Source organism: Perissodus microlepis, chromosome 15 (genome assembly GCF_051167445.1).
Source record: "Perissodus microlepis isolate ML-2025 ecotype Zambia chromosome 15, ASM5116744v1, whole genome shotgun sequence".
Taxonomy (NCBI): domain Eukaryota; kingdom Metazoa; phylum Chordata; class Actinopteri; order Cichliformes; family Cichlidae; genus Perissodus; species Perissodus microlepis.
The window spans coordinates 4,964,101-4,980,005 of NC_140475.1; the positions used below are offsets into that span (position 1 = coordinate 4,964,101).

General features: G+C 41.8%; 1 protein-coding gene across 3 annotated transcripts; it reads left to right on the forward strand.

The window, feature by feature from the left end:
- Positions 1-335: 335 nt before the first annotated feature.
- On the forward strand, positions 336-5,125 carry LOC146371473 (homeobox protein OTX2-like). 3 transcript variants are annotated; one of them, XM_084953878.1, is made up of 4 exons: positions 336-444; positions 2,800-2,897; positions 3,141-3,292; positions 3,698-5,125. In XM_084953878.1, exons 2-4 carry the CDS (start codon positions 2,801-2,803, stop codon positions 4,322-4,324), a joined length of 876 nt encoding a protein of 291 aa, XP_084810004.1. In that variant the 5' UTR covers positions 336-444; position 2,800; the 3' UTR covers positions 4,325-5,125. The 3 variants fall into 3 exon arrangements, with proteins under 3 accessions (XP_084810004.1, XP_084810005.1, XP_084810003.1); XM_084953879.1 differs by lacking the exon at positions 336-444 and adding an exon at positions 1,051-1,404; XM_084953877.1 differs by lacking the exon at positions 336-444 and having other exon boundaries at positions 2,409-2,897.
- The last annotated feature ends 10,780 nt before the right edge of the window (positions 5,126-15,905 follow it).

Consider the following 15,905-nt stretch of genomic DNA (forward strand, 5'->3'; position numbering starts at 1 on the left):
TTATGTCATAATAGCACAGCTGGTTTATTGTAATATTTGATGGTCACAGCACTGATGGCAACACACCTTAGCCCATAAATACCATGCCATATTTTACCTGTGTCAAAATATATCGACGTATATGTAATTACATTATTTTTTAATTCCCTTTGCTGGGCATCAGCGATGCTTCTGAGCCAGCAATAGGCCACTTTTCTCCAGCTGCATCTTTTGATACCCCCCTGCCCATCATATTTTGTCTCATTTCCATTGGCTGCTAAAATTCTTCACCCCCTCCATCTCTTCCTTCCTTCCTTCCTTCCTTCCTCTCTCTCTCCCTCTCACACACGTTCTTTCAGCATAAATACCGAGCATCTCTCGGTATTATCCACATCCAAAGGTTTCCCGCAGGCACGTAAATCCTTCACAGGCCCATGACCAAAAACCGAGCGCCTAACAACTGAAGTAAGTGGCCCATTTAACTTCCGCCGTTAATTTAGATTGACTCTATTTTTTTTAAATTATTATTATTTTTTAATTGACAATGAAAGCCACTGGGAGCTGCTTGCCATGAAGCTAGCCTACAGGGAGATAATTGAGGAGGCGTGTTCAGGGGGAAACTTTTTTCCCTGTCTTGCCTCTGCCGGGCTGCACGCCTGAAGCAAAGACGCAGTGAGCCGAGGAATAGCGGGACTGTGGAGCAGTCCGCAACTTGTGGACGTTTCAGTAGAAGACTTGGATAGAATTAAGCTTAAACACATCGAAATCAGTTCGTTTTTTGTATCTTATTCAGGGGGAAAGCCCCTCAGATTATTTATAATAATAACAACAACAATAATAATAATATAATACAGCTTTAATTACAACCTGCCTGATTTGTTTTTTTTTTAAATGTGATAGCAGTGCATTAAAAAAAAACTTTGTTTAATAATAATAATAATAATAATAGTAATAATAATAATAATAATAACAGAGGCCCACATGAGCGTTTGTCAGTTTGGGAAAGTGAGTTGTGCGGCTGGTTGTGATGGGGTTTGGGGGTAATTGGGGGGGGGGGGGTGTCTGGCAGTCAGCTGGTCTGATAAATACAATGCCAGTCTTTGTTTTATTTTCGTGACGCAGAAAATTAAGGAAGCCTGAATGCGGAGTCGTGGCTGGCGTCCTGTAATCAGGCCAGCGCGTGCCGTCCGGATTATCTCGTTAATTTCTTACAGAAGGAAGAAAAAGGGGAGGAAAAAAAATATACCAGCCAATAATAATTAAATATCCCAGGCAGGGTATTTATTATTGAACGGGGTTGAAATAAAGCGACAGATTGAGCACAGGAGTGGCCGTTATGTTGGCTGTATAAAAACGAGGGATCCGGCTTTATAGAAGAGAGGAGCGCCCCGAGTCCTTGTAAAACTTGTAAAACTTATTCTACAGGTAGGTGTAAGTGGAAACGAGAGGCCTCGGACCGGCTGCAGATATCTGCGGAAGTTAGCCCAATATATTAGCAATTAATAAAATATTAAGGTGTTCTTATCATCTGATCAAAGAGTAAGTATGTCTTTAACAGGACCCTCGAAGTAAAACTGTCACATAATGCAAAATGTTTTTTCTTTTTTTTTCTTTATTCGATTTTCAATTTAATGTATTTTTATGTTTGTATTTATTTGTGCAATTTAAGCGTTTGTTTTTGAATGCCTAATATATATATATATATTTTAAATAGCTTCCACGTGAGGTTGAAATTAAAATTCTATTTTTTTGGGGGGGGGGGGGGTTGTTGTTGTTGTTGTTGTTTTGCTCGTAAAATTTACCTCCTCTTAAATGATTGACCATCAACAGAGAAGGCTATCTCTTTGTTTGTTTAGATTAAGTCCTCCTCTCTAATCAACACGTTTCGATAGTCTCACCTTTCCAAATCTAATTACCGGGAGCGATTCATTAAGGAAGGAGGGTGTGTGTGTGTGTCTCCATACTCCAAGGAGGAGTTTCAACCTTCACTTTGGGGTAAATGTGTCCGTATTTCAAATCATCTGTCCTTCGTATTTTAATGTCGTTACATTTGAATGCTCAGGGAGGTTTTTAATGGAAACAAACAAAGGGCCGGTATAAAGAAGTAAAGGTGCTCGGTTGTGTTTGAATGAGCTGCTCAGTTTGCAGCGCTGGCTTCTTTTGTTTGTTCCCTGAAGGCTTTTGTTATCAGCATTACTTATCGGTCAACACTGGGCTTTGTCTCTGCAAATGTCCCCCAATCAGCTGTCTATTTAGCTTCGCCCAACCTGTGGGTCTATGCTAATTGTGAGCCCGGTTGGGGCCCAGTGTGTGCGCGCATTTTAACGACAATGTTTTGTTTTCGGTGGGTACTAGTAGAGGAGGAGCGGTGTGTTTCAGGGGTGGGGAGTTGGAGGGAGGTGTGTGGGGCGGGGCTATAGTAGCAGTGTGTGTGTGTGAGGAGAGGGGAGGCACTGTGTATGGGGGGGTTGATGGCGTAAACGCCTGTCAGCCAGACAGAGCATCTTCAGTCTGGTACGGACAGCTGGGGGTCTCCACTTGGCTTTAAGAGCACTGCCAGTTTAAGAGGACGCCCACTTCTTTAAACCCGGAGCTCTGCGCACGGAGCGCGTAAAAATTAGCGGACTGATTTCAAGAACTCACTTTAAAAAGAAAGAAAGAGGGCGAAAAATGGTTATGTCTCACTTCAGATTCGCCTGGACGACTTGACTCAGTAAACAGAGACGCGACCGGATTTAAAAAATAAAAATAAAAACAACCCTCTCTTCTGAGATATTTTTCTTATTTCTTTCCATTGGTGCTCCTTTGACCGACACTCAGCATGATGTCCTATTTGAAGCAACCGCCCTACACGATGAACGGACTGAGCTTATCTACCTCAGGAGTGGACCTGCTGCATCCTTCCGTGGGATACCAAGGTAATATACCCTGTAAGCCCGCAACCACTTCGCGATAGAAAAAAAACCTGTCTCTTAAGGTGTCCAGCAGGTTTAAAACATTTAACAGAATGCTGAGTTATCTCAGCTGAAAACGCTGAGATTTAATGCTCAGGTGAGGATACGGAACAGGCAACATTTCTAGGTGAGAAGTTGCTGGATTCAAATCGTGCTAAAAGTCAGGATGTGCCAATAATCGCTGTTTTTCTCCCCATTTCTTATCAGCAACCCCCCGCAAACAGAGAAGGGAGAGGACGACCTTCACTCGGGCCCAGCTCGACGTGCTGGAGAATCTGTTCGCCAAGACTCGGTACCCGGACATCTTCATGAGAGAGGAGGTGGCCTTAAAGATCAACCTGCCTGAATCCAGAGTGCAAGTAAGTCATGAGCATAACTGATAGCGCGAGCCTGCCGAAGGAGGTCGATATTTGGTAATTGTGTCAGTGAGAGGTGAGAGAGGCTCCCCATTCACAGGAGAGGTTGACAACAACACCTCTGAGACTGTATTATTACTTCCTCATTTATTCCCACTGGGAATGTGCTCACTTGTAATTCTAAAATAGGCTATATTTTTTTCCTCGCATTTCTATTTAATTATGGCCCATACTACTCCTACGGGGAAGTGAGATAATGAGAAAAACAGCTCATTTTTGTATTTACCCCACTGCGGTTACGTGTTCAATATTTTAATGTGTGAATTCTTTATTTATTTTAACATTATTTTTCATTATTGCATTTAAAAGAAAATTATACCTATAATAATCCCAGTAATTCTCTCTCAGGTGTGGTTTAAAAACCGACGGGCCAAACATCGCCAGCAGGCCCAGCAAACCCAGACTGGCGTGCAGAACAAGGCTGTCAGCAGGCCGGTGAAAAAGAAAGGCTCGCCAGTCCGAGAGGCCAGCTCAGAGAGCGGAGCCAGCGGCCAGTTCACGCCGCCTTCGAGCACCCCAGTCCCGGCTGTGAGCAGCAGTGCGGCTCCCGTGTCCATCTGGAGCCCTGCTTCCATCTCCCCGCTCTCAGACCCACTGTCTACCTCCTCCTCCTCCTGCATGCAGCGCTCGTACCCCATGACTTACACCCAGGCGACGGGCTACAACCAGGGTTACACGGGCTCCTCGTCCTACTTCACGGGGATGGACTGCAGCTCCTACCTTTCGCCCATGCACCACCAGCTCTCCGCCGCAGGATCTGCCATGAGCCCCATGAGCAGCAACGGGGTGTCTAGCCACCTGAGCCCGGCGTCGTCCCTCTCCTCCTCGGCGTATGGACCAGCGGGGCTCGGGTTCAGTGGCTCTGCAGACTGCCTGGACTACAAGGACCAAACAGCCTCCTCGTGGAAGCTCAATTTCAACGCGGACTGTCTGGATTACAAAGACCAATCAGCGTGGAAATTCCAAGTGTTGTGAGGGGTACAAAATAAATGGACAGCTGTCGTTAACTGCAGACTGTACAGGCAAATTAAAGCCCAAGGTTTGGAGAGGCAAGTGTGGCGTTTCCCCCCTCACACACCACCACGACCACAGGCCCTAACTTCTACCTCGGGGCAAAGCATAGACGAGGACTGGCGGGCGGCTGTCTCGCGTGTTGGGCTAACTTATTAAAAATACACTGACTTCTTAACTTTGATCAAGGGAACGGAACAAATTTGTTAACCAAAAGTGAGGAAAAGGATCAAGAGATCGAAAGATCCGAATCCTAACTTGGTTGAGTTTGAGGGACAGACCATGTTTTCTCCTTAGCTACTTAAAGACTCCCTTCTTGTCTTTTTTTGTTTTTATTATTAATTTTGCTGGATCGCTGAAGAGCCCCTCTGATGAAAGCGCTGCGCAGGAGAACGTGTGCTTGCGCTGTGAGTGAGAGCAGCTCTGAACATGAACCTGGATGCACTATTTAATTTATGAGAAAATATGTGGAAGTTACGAGACAATCAGTCCATGTGCGTGTGAGCATAAAATCCCTGATGTGTTTATTTTGCCCTTGTGTCTGTATTTTTTTTGTACAACCTGTATGCAATTGCGCTTTGCGCAAAACCCGTGTGCCACGAGCCAGCTGTGAATTTGATAGTTTTTTTTTATGTCTCGGGTGTTGTTGATAAATTATTATAAGGAGATATTAGTTAAATAAAATAGGGAGTGCACGATTAATGAAGCAAGCAGTGAGGAATTTCACTCGAGCTGTAAAGGGCGGGGGGTGGGGTGGGGGGCAACAAACGAACACACTAAAATCCCAATAAAAACAACTTCAACTGATCCACCTCGGCTGCACTTGTGCATCCATCTGATCCATTTCTTGTGTTTCTTTCTTCTTTTATCACGTGTTTCATCGAAAAAAAAACCCACAGTATTCTATCGCCTCCGTTTATTCAGTTCAGACATGAATGCCATCGTTTGCAGTTAATTATCTGAATTGTAGTTTCTTACTGCTGATCACAGCTGCCTACACAGTTCACCGTGTCTGTCACAACTACCCGGGCAAGGAGGAATTTGAATTATGACAGAGCTATGTTAATCCCGTCTCGTGAAAGCGGGTAATCCCAACATTTTCATTCACGCGCGCCACTGGCCCGTTCACACGGAGAAATGTGACACGGGCTGTGCTTGCTCAAGAGTCCAGGGGCAAACACGAGCTTAAAGACAGGTTGTGCGCAAAATGGTCCGTTAAACATCAGTTTGGTTTGGAGGGTGTGTGTGATCATCCGCTGAAACGCCAGTGCAAAAACAAATAACACAATAAAATACTCCCCTTCCGTAGAAATGAAGGAAAAGGGGAAACGTAGTTTTCTCTAATTGAATATGTTGTAGGCCCAAACTCTGGAGGCTTTTCTTTAAAGACTGTATTTAGAGAGCACACATGACTCATTTCGAAAATCATATTTACCCACAAACGCTTTTATGCTTTCCTTGGTCCCTGATGAAGTATTCACTCTCAGTACGGTGTTATCACAGCCAGCATCATGTGCAGTTGCTGACATATGGGTTTGTGTATAGTGGTCTTAAACCTATAGCCAGCCGCTTTGGGGTTTAAGGAAGAGAGAGCCCGTGCGTGGATTAAATCATAGGAAGGCTGGTGTCACTCCTCTAATTAGGATGTGACACGAGATGTCAGAAGCTTCATTGAAATCTGTGGCTTTTTGCTGCCACTGAAGGGTTTTGTATTATTCAGTTGACCCCCAATTAGCACTAATTGATGCGCAATTATGCTTCCGCAGAGGAACAAATGTGACTGCAGCCTTTTGAGCGCACGATAGGAATGACAATTCTCTTATCTATTTATTTTAAATACCTGTAACACTTTAAAGCTTCTGTGTTTTAATCAGATCGTTTGTAAAGGCAAAAGGCTTGAAATTAGCACAGGCTCTAAAACCTAAATGCAGACGACATTCGTAAGATAAATAATAGATATTATTAAAAATGTAGAACAGCTGGGAAATGATGAGTTGAGGAAGAATAAAATTATTTATATGAATAGGGACAAATCATAATATGAGAAATGTTGACTATAATTTATGGAGAAAAATCCCGAAACTGAGGTCTCAATACAATTCAATCCACGTATCTATAAAGAGTTGAGCTCCTGATCAGTTCTCGGATAAAAAAAAACAAACAAACAAAAAACCCAATACAAATCAGCGCAAAAACCTGCTCCTAATAAATTGCGGTCTGGATTTTTATTTTTATCGGTCACAACAGTGTCAAAACTCCAACAGGTTTTATAATAAATGTTAGCAAAAAAGCAGTAAGTCAGTCTTCCTGCAGCGAGGGGGGCAACGGGGAGGGGGGCCAGAGTATCCATTCGGTTTTAATTACGCACAAACGGCACTAAAGAGGACATATGGGCCGGGCAGACGCGCTTCATTAATCCTCTCATCGCATTTGAGGATGTTTAAGAATAATAATAATAAAAAGAGCCTCTTCTTGGCTGAGAAGCCCGCACATTTTGTCGACCCTCGCCCCGAGGCAGGGCTTTCCCCAAGCGGCACTACTTCATCTCGGCCGGGGATTTCCGGGTTTCCCCGCCGGCGAAGAGAAGATCCGAGTGGACGTGCGTCTCGATCCTACTTCACAGCGGCGACGGAGCAGGCACACAAACAACAATTAACTCCTGTTGATGGTGACAAAACGTAACGAGAGAAGGACACAAAAGTAGCCTGAAGTGCCACAACACACTTTTAGAAATACGGGCTTATTTAACAGGATATCACATAAATTTCACACGGGAGGAAAAAAGTTCCAATTTCATTAGCTTTCTGAGACACTGACGTCATTACAGACTTTTTTTTTTTTTTTTAATTGACCAATAACGTAGCCTATTTGGTACTATATCAGTTTACTTTAGGTTAAGTAAAGAGCAGAGTGGATATTATTTTATTATAACAGTGTAATTACACACACTGTAAAAAAGAAAGAAGACACCGATGATGATGATGATGATGATGATATAAAGGTGGTCTATCTATGTATCCATCTGGTCATGACAGAGTCCGTATCAGTTCATTAGCACATGCATAAAAAAGATGTGCTATTTTGATTGACCCCTCTTGGTAACAGACCTAAATGCCCCTTGCAGACTGTAAAGAGAAATATTATAACACTAAATATTTAAAAACGATGTTCAGTTTATCAAAAGTGGCCTGCCTGATTGATTTTAAACCTCCAGTGCAGCTGCAGGGTGTTCCTGGCAGACGTATGACATACAACAACAAAGTAGCCAGTAAAAATATTGGGGCGACCCTCCTCTACATTTGAATACAGTAACCGTCTGTTTTGAGATATGGACCTGCTTCCTTCTACGACAAATAATGTAAGCACACGATGAACTGAACAGAATTTCTCGAAAAAGAAAAGAATATTTTTTGAGATCAACGGCCAGTCGGTGAGAACATAACCGAAAACTATTGTTATGCATAAGTATGTGTCCTACATTCCCAGGGAGGCAATGTCTATCAAATATCAGCACAGCAACACATACATAATTCATCCGCAACAACAGCACTCATGGAATCTCATTTAAATGAATGAAACAATAGTGTTTCTGTGCTGTCGTCAGACTGGCGGTTGAGAAATATGCTAAATGGTTCAAAAAGTACTAAAAGAGTGTTAACACTTCATGACCTTTTCTATCCACATTAATCCATGTAACGTTTAGAGTGATTTCATCTCATGGATTACACAATTTGATAAGATTAGACTAAATTCTATCGGATGCACACACGCTAAATGTCGCCATGTGTTGCTTTAATGGGACTTAAAGCGTGGCAGAACACTCAACTAGGAGCTCACTTTAAAGCAGACCTCGTTTTAAATTTGCTTTCATTTGCACCTCGTGTCATTCTGGTGTAAATGCTCGCTGCTACTGTCTCTTGAGCTGCTTTAACTGTAAATGCCGCTGTTGTTCCTGCTAGAAAAAAGCTCAGCAGTGGTGCTTTGACTCTGCACTTCAGCCAGCATACTGCCACAACAATAAAAAGACTTTACCAGAAGAGCGTTAAAGAACATTATAAGTGTTTTGAGCAAAACGTGAGCTCGTTCTGCAGAATGTGACCTCTATGATTGTTAATTTACCATGATTAGACAGTTAATACTGCTGTTTAACACTATAGAGGGCTAAAGCAGAGATAGGTTACAGCACACTATATATATACAGTTTAGATTTAATCTAGAATAAATCCAAGAAGCGATTAAAGGGTCAGAGAAAAATAAAACTGGACAGTTTTTAACTCTTTAAGCTGCCTGTAAAACCACAGAAGAAGAAAAAGGAGAAAGGCTGCTCTTAAAGGCATCATAAGTATGACAATGGTTGTCAGCTGAAAGCCAAAAAGGTGTTTAATGCGCTCACTGTATTTTTTTTAGTTTAAAATCTTAATCTTAAAAGTAACTTGTAACCATAGCTGTTAAATAAATATAATACGGTTTGACAGCTCCCACTTAAAAAAGGCTGAAGTAGAAGCACAAAGCAGCCTTAAATGGAATTCGTCAGCAACTTTACATCAAGCAACTTTATTTAAATACATTCAGTGGATTTCACATTGGTTTAACATCCTTGTTTTTGCCCTCATTTTAGTTTACTTAACACATTTTCTATATGTTTTCTGAAGATGCCATTCATGTTCCTCACAGTTAACAGGGACACAGATGCTGCCAATAACACACTGCTGCCCACCTACGCATAAGTGCCCTCCCTCATAATCAGTATGCTTATTTGGCTTTTTTCCAGTTTATGACAAAATTCGCTGGATAAAATGCACGCCTACCGGACCTCCTGAGTGTCGTTCTAATATTAATAGCTGCTTTCACCTTCTGTTGATGCTGTTTTGGTATTTTAATCGGGACCCTCTCTGTGCAGGTTTCTAATTTGACGCCGTCTCCTTGAATTACTTTTACAAACAAGCATTTATTTTCACTGCTTTGTGAGCAGCGGTGTTGTCCACTGTCATACTGAAATCTATGTATTTCTGCATGCAAACAGGCTTTTTTTTTAATGATTTTTTTCATCTTTTCAAACCATCCAGAGTAAGAAACTCCTTTTAAAGGAATCCTGTAAAATAAATAAATAAAAAACAGAAATCTATCAGATACGTCTGTACATTAATCTGACCCTATGATAACTCAATTTATGCAGAATTAACTGATTTTCGAGACCTGAGCCTGATACAAAATGCAAAAAAATGTTAGCAAAATATGTAGTGTTGGCATTTGGCCTGAGCTGGGAGTCTCCACCATATGTCCAGTGTTACACATGTGAGCCAGAAACATTCATAACGCTGCGACATGTCATTCCATGAAACACAGCACCATAAAAACACACATAAAACACAAAGCTGATTACAGGTTTAAAGAAAATCCAGCATATGTAAAGGAATGAATTGCCATTAGAGATTTAGTTCTATACATTAAGGTAATGCCGAGCTAATGTTTCGTTCTTTCTTTCTTTTTTTTGTTTGTTTGTTTTCAAAGCATCCATGTGCCTTTAGCACACACCACCATGGATTATGTCCACAGTGGACATCCAGCCAACAAAGCACTTCTGCGCTCATGGACACAGACCATTAGCTGGAAAAAACATAAATCTCCTTATAAGAGGAAAAAAGAGATGTTTTAATGACAGATTACATGCATTTAATGGACAAATTTACATCCATGAGCTGCAGCTAAAAGCGTTTGACGCAAACAGATGAATGAGTGAAGCTCCGTCAAGGAAGTTACTGTAGAGCACACGGAAATGCCAGTGAAGAGGAGGCCGGGTGAGTGCATACGCAAAAAGTTCGATGGAAACGGGCATCCATCCATCCATCCATCCATCCATCCATCCATCCATCTTCCTAACTGCATTCCCAATTTGGGGTTGTGGAGAGGCTGTCATATACTGGTATACCATGATATGTTTACCAGTCCTTTGTAGTATTCCATTTATGAATGCACATCATTTTGATTATATCGGTTAACTAGAATAAATTAGTTTAAAGCAAACTTGTGACTGAAATACACCTCAAAGAGATTTCATGTTACCAGTTAAAAATACAACAGTTAAACATGAGGTGATGAATGAACCAACTTATTTAAACAAACCGTTTAAGACAAACTTCATTTGACAAATAAAAAAAAAAAAAGGTCCTGCTGATCTCAGTAAAAGTCATCTCAACAAAGTGGCACACTATGACAGTAAAGGAGGAAGGATGCACAGTTTGCTGACAGATGCCTCACTCCCTGCCCCGCCCTGACTCGGCTCACCTGTTCAGGGCGTCAAGAGAGCTCCTGGAGATAAGCGTGTCTGTTCTCCCCACACAAGCAGGAGGTGGCCAGGGAGGGCTCGACAGGAAATGCTGGCACGTGCTTTCCCACAGAGGTCTCTCACCCCTTAAAAAACATCCAATGGGGTGTGTGTGTGTGTGTGGATGTATTTGTGGGCACTAGGTATAAGGTGACCGATGCAGGTGTGTTTCTATAGGTTTCCTCTACCCTGAGGTAATATAAAAAGCACACAGTGGAGAGCGACTGTATATGTGTTACGTTTGTGGATCGTTCGTGTGTGAGTTTGTGTGTGTGAGAGAGAGCAGGAGGAGTGTGCCCCCTGCGTGCCCCCACGGCCGCCAAACGCCTGGCCACCTGCTCTGGATTTGAGAGCATGCGGATTACACGCGTCACAATGGAGATACGCAAACACAAATATGCCTCCAGCTAACAAAGGACACACACACACACCAGACAGTATCACTGCTAATTGCTTTTAGCAACTTCAATATTTTCATCGTCTGTGGTATGGTAATGCTGGACGTGATATGGAAGATAACATTTGCAGCATGAATACGTTGACTGATGCCTACTGATTCATTTATTCTACGTGTCTGTTGGAGGCTTATGGCGCCAATCGCTGAACTTTGGTGGCTTTGAACAATGTTTTACCACATCTGTTCTGACCCACAGTATATCGACTGTCCTGCTTTTCTTTGCAGGGTCAACAAGGAGAAACCATCAGACAATCCCAGCCAAGAAAAGTGCCCAAACACAACATCACTGTGAATAACAACACATATAAGCACCATAAGCAGTTTATCCGTGTTGTCTGAGGACCGCATACATCAAAAAAGCCACTGAAAGATTACTCAGAAGGCCTTTTCCCATATGAACAATGCCTTTTTAGTTGTAGCCTGATGCGTTCACTACCAGCTCTTTCACATCTTCACTGCTTAACAAGACCAAAGAAATCTGTTGGCAGTGCGTCTCGGGTCTCTCTAAAGTTTTGTCAGCAACTTTAGAATAGCTAAACCTCTGCTGTATCAAATTTAAACGTTCTGTCAAATCTGAGTCCTGCAATACCATGCAAGTGCAACATAAAATAACCAACAACTTGCCCAGTAACGAAGACAGAATCTCAAAAAAGTTTGAGCTTTATTGCATCATGACAGACATATTATGATGGCTTATTAAAGGTGGTTGGTGTTAAGGTACTTTCAGCGTTATGATTTAGAAAAACATGCACATGAATAAAAAACTGTCACTAGTGACGTAATAAAGAGAAACCAAACTGCAAAAATCAGCCAGAAGCCCAAAAGTGGCCATCAGTTGCTTGCATGTAAATTCAACTGCCATCACTTGCTTTTGTATGCATGATGTAATTCACTGCTTTAGTGGCATCTAAGTATATTTTAATGACATGTGTGGACTAAACCTATCACACAAATTACTGGAAGGTGATGTAAATGGATGCCAAGATCCTGACATGCAGCCAAAAAGATGAACTGCGCAAAAATTATCGGTACCCCAAGCGCTCAAGGACATTTAACAAAATTGACCTTGTCGCTCTTTTTTTATGGTGGTAAAAAAGAAGAGGCGGGCTATTAAAGCGCCACTGGGCTCGTGCTTGTGTGCAAATTCAATCACTGTGGGATTGAAGAGGGGGTGCTCTTCCACTGTCTTCCCTCTCTGCCTTGCCTCTTTTTTCCCCCCATGGGGGTGGCTGGTTTGTTTTGCTAATGACCCCATCCTGTTATGACCTCATTCAGTTTGTGCTCAGTAATTGGTGGCACACTGACATACTGGGGTGTCGGAGGAGGGGTTGACACGCCTAGGGGGGGGATCTCATTGTAAACATTTCTCCCCGACAAATAAGGTATTGTTATTAATGATTAACGGCAATGAAGGGGAAGTGTGTGTGTGTGTGTGTGTGTGTCTGTGTGTGTGACAGAGAGAAAGAGAAGAAGAAAGAAGATGATGTAGGTGATGAATGATTATGACTCGAGGTTTTACTACAGACTAGGGAGGTGGTAGTGATGAAGCATTTTACTTCAAACTTCAAACAGCGGTTTGAAAGCAGACTGCTGTTCATACAGAATACATATGGTGCATCTTTTAGTCTACTTCAGCACAAGAAACCACACTCCTGGGAGAAGACTGCTGGCTTGACTGTTGTCCAAATGACGATCATCGTCAACCTTCACAAGGAGGCTAAGGCACAGAACATCATGCACAAACAGCAGGAAGGGCCGCAGCCTTAAGTAGAAAACTAGATTCAAGGAGTGGACAGAGTGCATTTAATGCACTGACAACCGAGTGCATTGTGCCACCATGCACAGGAAAGGGGTTACTAACTATCACAGTCCTAATGTGAAGCCACTCCTGAAAAGTGTCGTACTTAGGCTAATGAGAAAAAGAAGTGAGCTGTTGCTTAGTGGTCCGAGGTTTTTTAGATTTAAGTAAATTTGTTTATTTCTTTCAGAAATCAACATCCTGGAGTCTGGAGGGTGTGAAGTGTGACGTTTCTGCAGTCTGTGATGATTTGTGATGCTATGTTGCCTGCATTGACAGTGGTTGGCCCACCATTTTTTTATGTTATTGTTAAGAGGAGGATGAGAAACACCCAACCCCAAAATACAGCAACCCTAACGCCTTTATCGCAGCATCCAGGGCTTCAGTAACACCTCAGCAGAGCCACAACCTGACTGGCTTCATGCCACACTGCACTGATGCAGTAATTCATTCTAAAGGATCACCAGCCAAATACTGAGCACATAAATGACCATACTTTGAGAAGTGAAATGTTTCTGTAATGTAAATCCTTTTAAAAATTGTTCTAAAGAAATATCCTAATAAGAGATACTGGATTTATGATTTTCAGCTATTATCATCAAAAATAAAGCAAAATTTCATTTTATGTGTAATGAACATACAACCAATGAAATTTAACTAATTTTCAACTACATTATGAAACAATTAATATTTTCAAGATATGCAATATTTTTTTGAAGGGCTCTTGTTGGCATACCTGATTCACTACTGTTTTTCTTTGGAAATGGTAAGAAGATAGGCAAAATACATGTGTCAGTGTGGGGTCCTGCTGATGTTTGACAGTGACTAGTAGCTCTAGTATGTGTCTACGTTATTTTCAAGAATGGGAAAATGCACTTTGATGACACTGCAGATTGTTCTATAAAATAAAATAAAAAATGTTTAAAAAAAAAGGCCATAGCTATGCTGAAACTCAATTCAAGTTCATATTTTTCCGAGAAATAAATCCGCCAAATTCACGAGACCTATTCTGGTGATTTCCCGAGGACCGACACTATGAACAGCAATATTCACTAGGGGTGTAACCTGATCTATTTTTACCTAAATGTTATAAAATGCTGTCATTCGCTGGAATTTCATTTATTTCAGCCAAAGCCCACAAAGAATGGAGCCAATTAATGTGAAAATTAACGATGTCTGACTAATTAAAACTATCATAGTAGCTCCATTTTTAAGAACCAACTGCAATAAAAGTTGGTTCCCCTTCACTGGTTAGATTCCATTATAATAATGTATTTTTCTACTTATAATTTTGCTTGACCGTGTTTATAGGACCCTTGCAAGCATACCAGTATTTGCAAACAGGTTGTCCCATTCTTCTCAGATGATTGTTTGCATTCCAGATTTTTGTTTCTCTGACTTCCTTTTTAGAAAACTGGTAAGGTGTTCCAGCAGATTAAAGACAGGAGACACAAGGCCGCTCCTAGTTTTCTTTTGTTTTTTTCTAGCCTTATTGAGCCAGGTGATATCTTTCCTCATTTACCATTTCCGGATATAAACTCAATTAATCAGGGGTATCAAACATAAAGTGCGGGGACCATAATAAGCCAAGCAAAGACTCCAATCCAGCTCGCAGGATCGTTTTGGAAAACATGAAAGAGGGCGTAGTGAAAAGGTGAGGATGTTCACGTGTTTCTTTCATAACATCGTTCATGTAATTGATCTGGAAATTACAAGAAGACGTTTTTGGTTGAATTGTATACAATAAGCAGACAATTGTGGATATTCCTTTACTTCTGCTACAATGATTCTGACTGGTTACTTGTGGATATTTACAGTGAGGAATTGCTGCTTCTGCCCAAATACATCACAATGCTGTTTCACCACTTCATAAAGTGAGCATCTGAATTTGCTGCAATAATGTGGTGGATATAGTTGTTATCTGCATAAGAGGTGAAAAAGTTCCCGTCTCATCCTCCAACTCTTTCCCCAAATTCTTCATTTGACTAAGGGATGGAGGCTCGGTCGTGCACAGATGGGTGGTATACTATTGAAGTCATAATCCATCATAAAATTGTACCCTCAAGGATTATGTGTGTGCGTGTGTGTGTGTGTGTTACATGGTTGCATGTGTCCTGGGCCATTTGTGCATTTCTCTAATGTGGCTGTCTACATGCCATTATTGAAATGAGTTAAATGAGACGTATATCATTATAACGTGCTTGTGTATGTGTGTGTGTGTCTGTGCATGTATGAAACATCAAATGCACATCAAAAAAGTCGCATGTCTGCTTATCAGTATTACACTAATTATCATTGATGTTTAGCGTGCAATTACACCATATTATTCCCAATAATTATAGAGCACTTATTAATCAATTAACATGTACTGAGAGCGTGCCCTTGCATGCTCTGCTGGCATTACATTGTGCTTGCGAGTTCCACAGGACACCTCTGCATAACCACACACACACACACAAAACCCCAACAATCAAAAAGAACAACAACAAAAAAACCAAAAACGTAATCTCCGGCTTGAGTGTGGTTTGTATTTGGAAGAACAAAAACGCTCCACGTGTGCACGTGTCCCTGCAAATACATCCGTAAAGGCAAGAACACACTTACACAGTATTGCTTTTTACTTTCAGTGGGTGGCAGAAAAAGTCATTTCTCCAGCCCTCCCTTCCTCCTCCTCCTCCTCACCTCTCCTCTCCATCCTCACCCCACTATCACATCGGGCAGGGTCTACTTATAGTACCAGCCAGAGAGAAGAGAATAGGGAGAGAAAGGGTATTATGACAGTGAGGAGAGAAAAGAGAGGGAGCGAGAGAAAAGAAGGGCAGACAGGGTATTATGAGAGAGAGGGATGAGAGCAGTGAAGGCATTTGGAGTCTTTATTCGCCTTCCTAAGCCTCGGGCTCTTCTCCCAATCCGATTGGTCGATACGGCCAGCCATGTAAATGAAATGCAAAGCAGAGAGAGACCC

Coding starts and splice junctions, on each gene's coding strand:
- LOC146371473 (XM_084953878.1), top strand. CDS start 2,801: ATGATGTCCTATTTGAAGCAACCGCCCTACACGATGAACGGACTGAGC. Junction 2,898..3,140: donor TCCTTCCGTGGGATACCAAG/GTAATATACCCT, acceptor ATTTCTTATCAG/CAACCCCCCGCAAACAGAGA. Junction 3,293..3,697: donor TGCCTGAATCCAGAGTGCAA/GTAAGTCATGAG, acceptor ATTCTCTCTCAG/GTGTGGTTTAAAAACCGACG.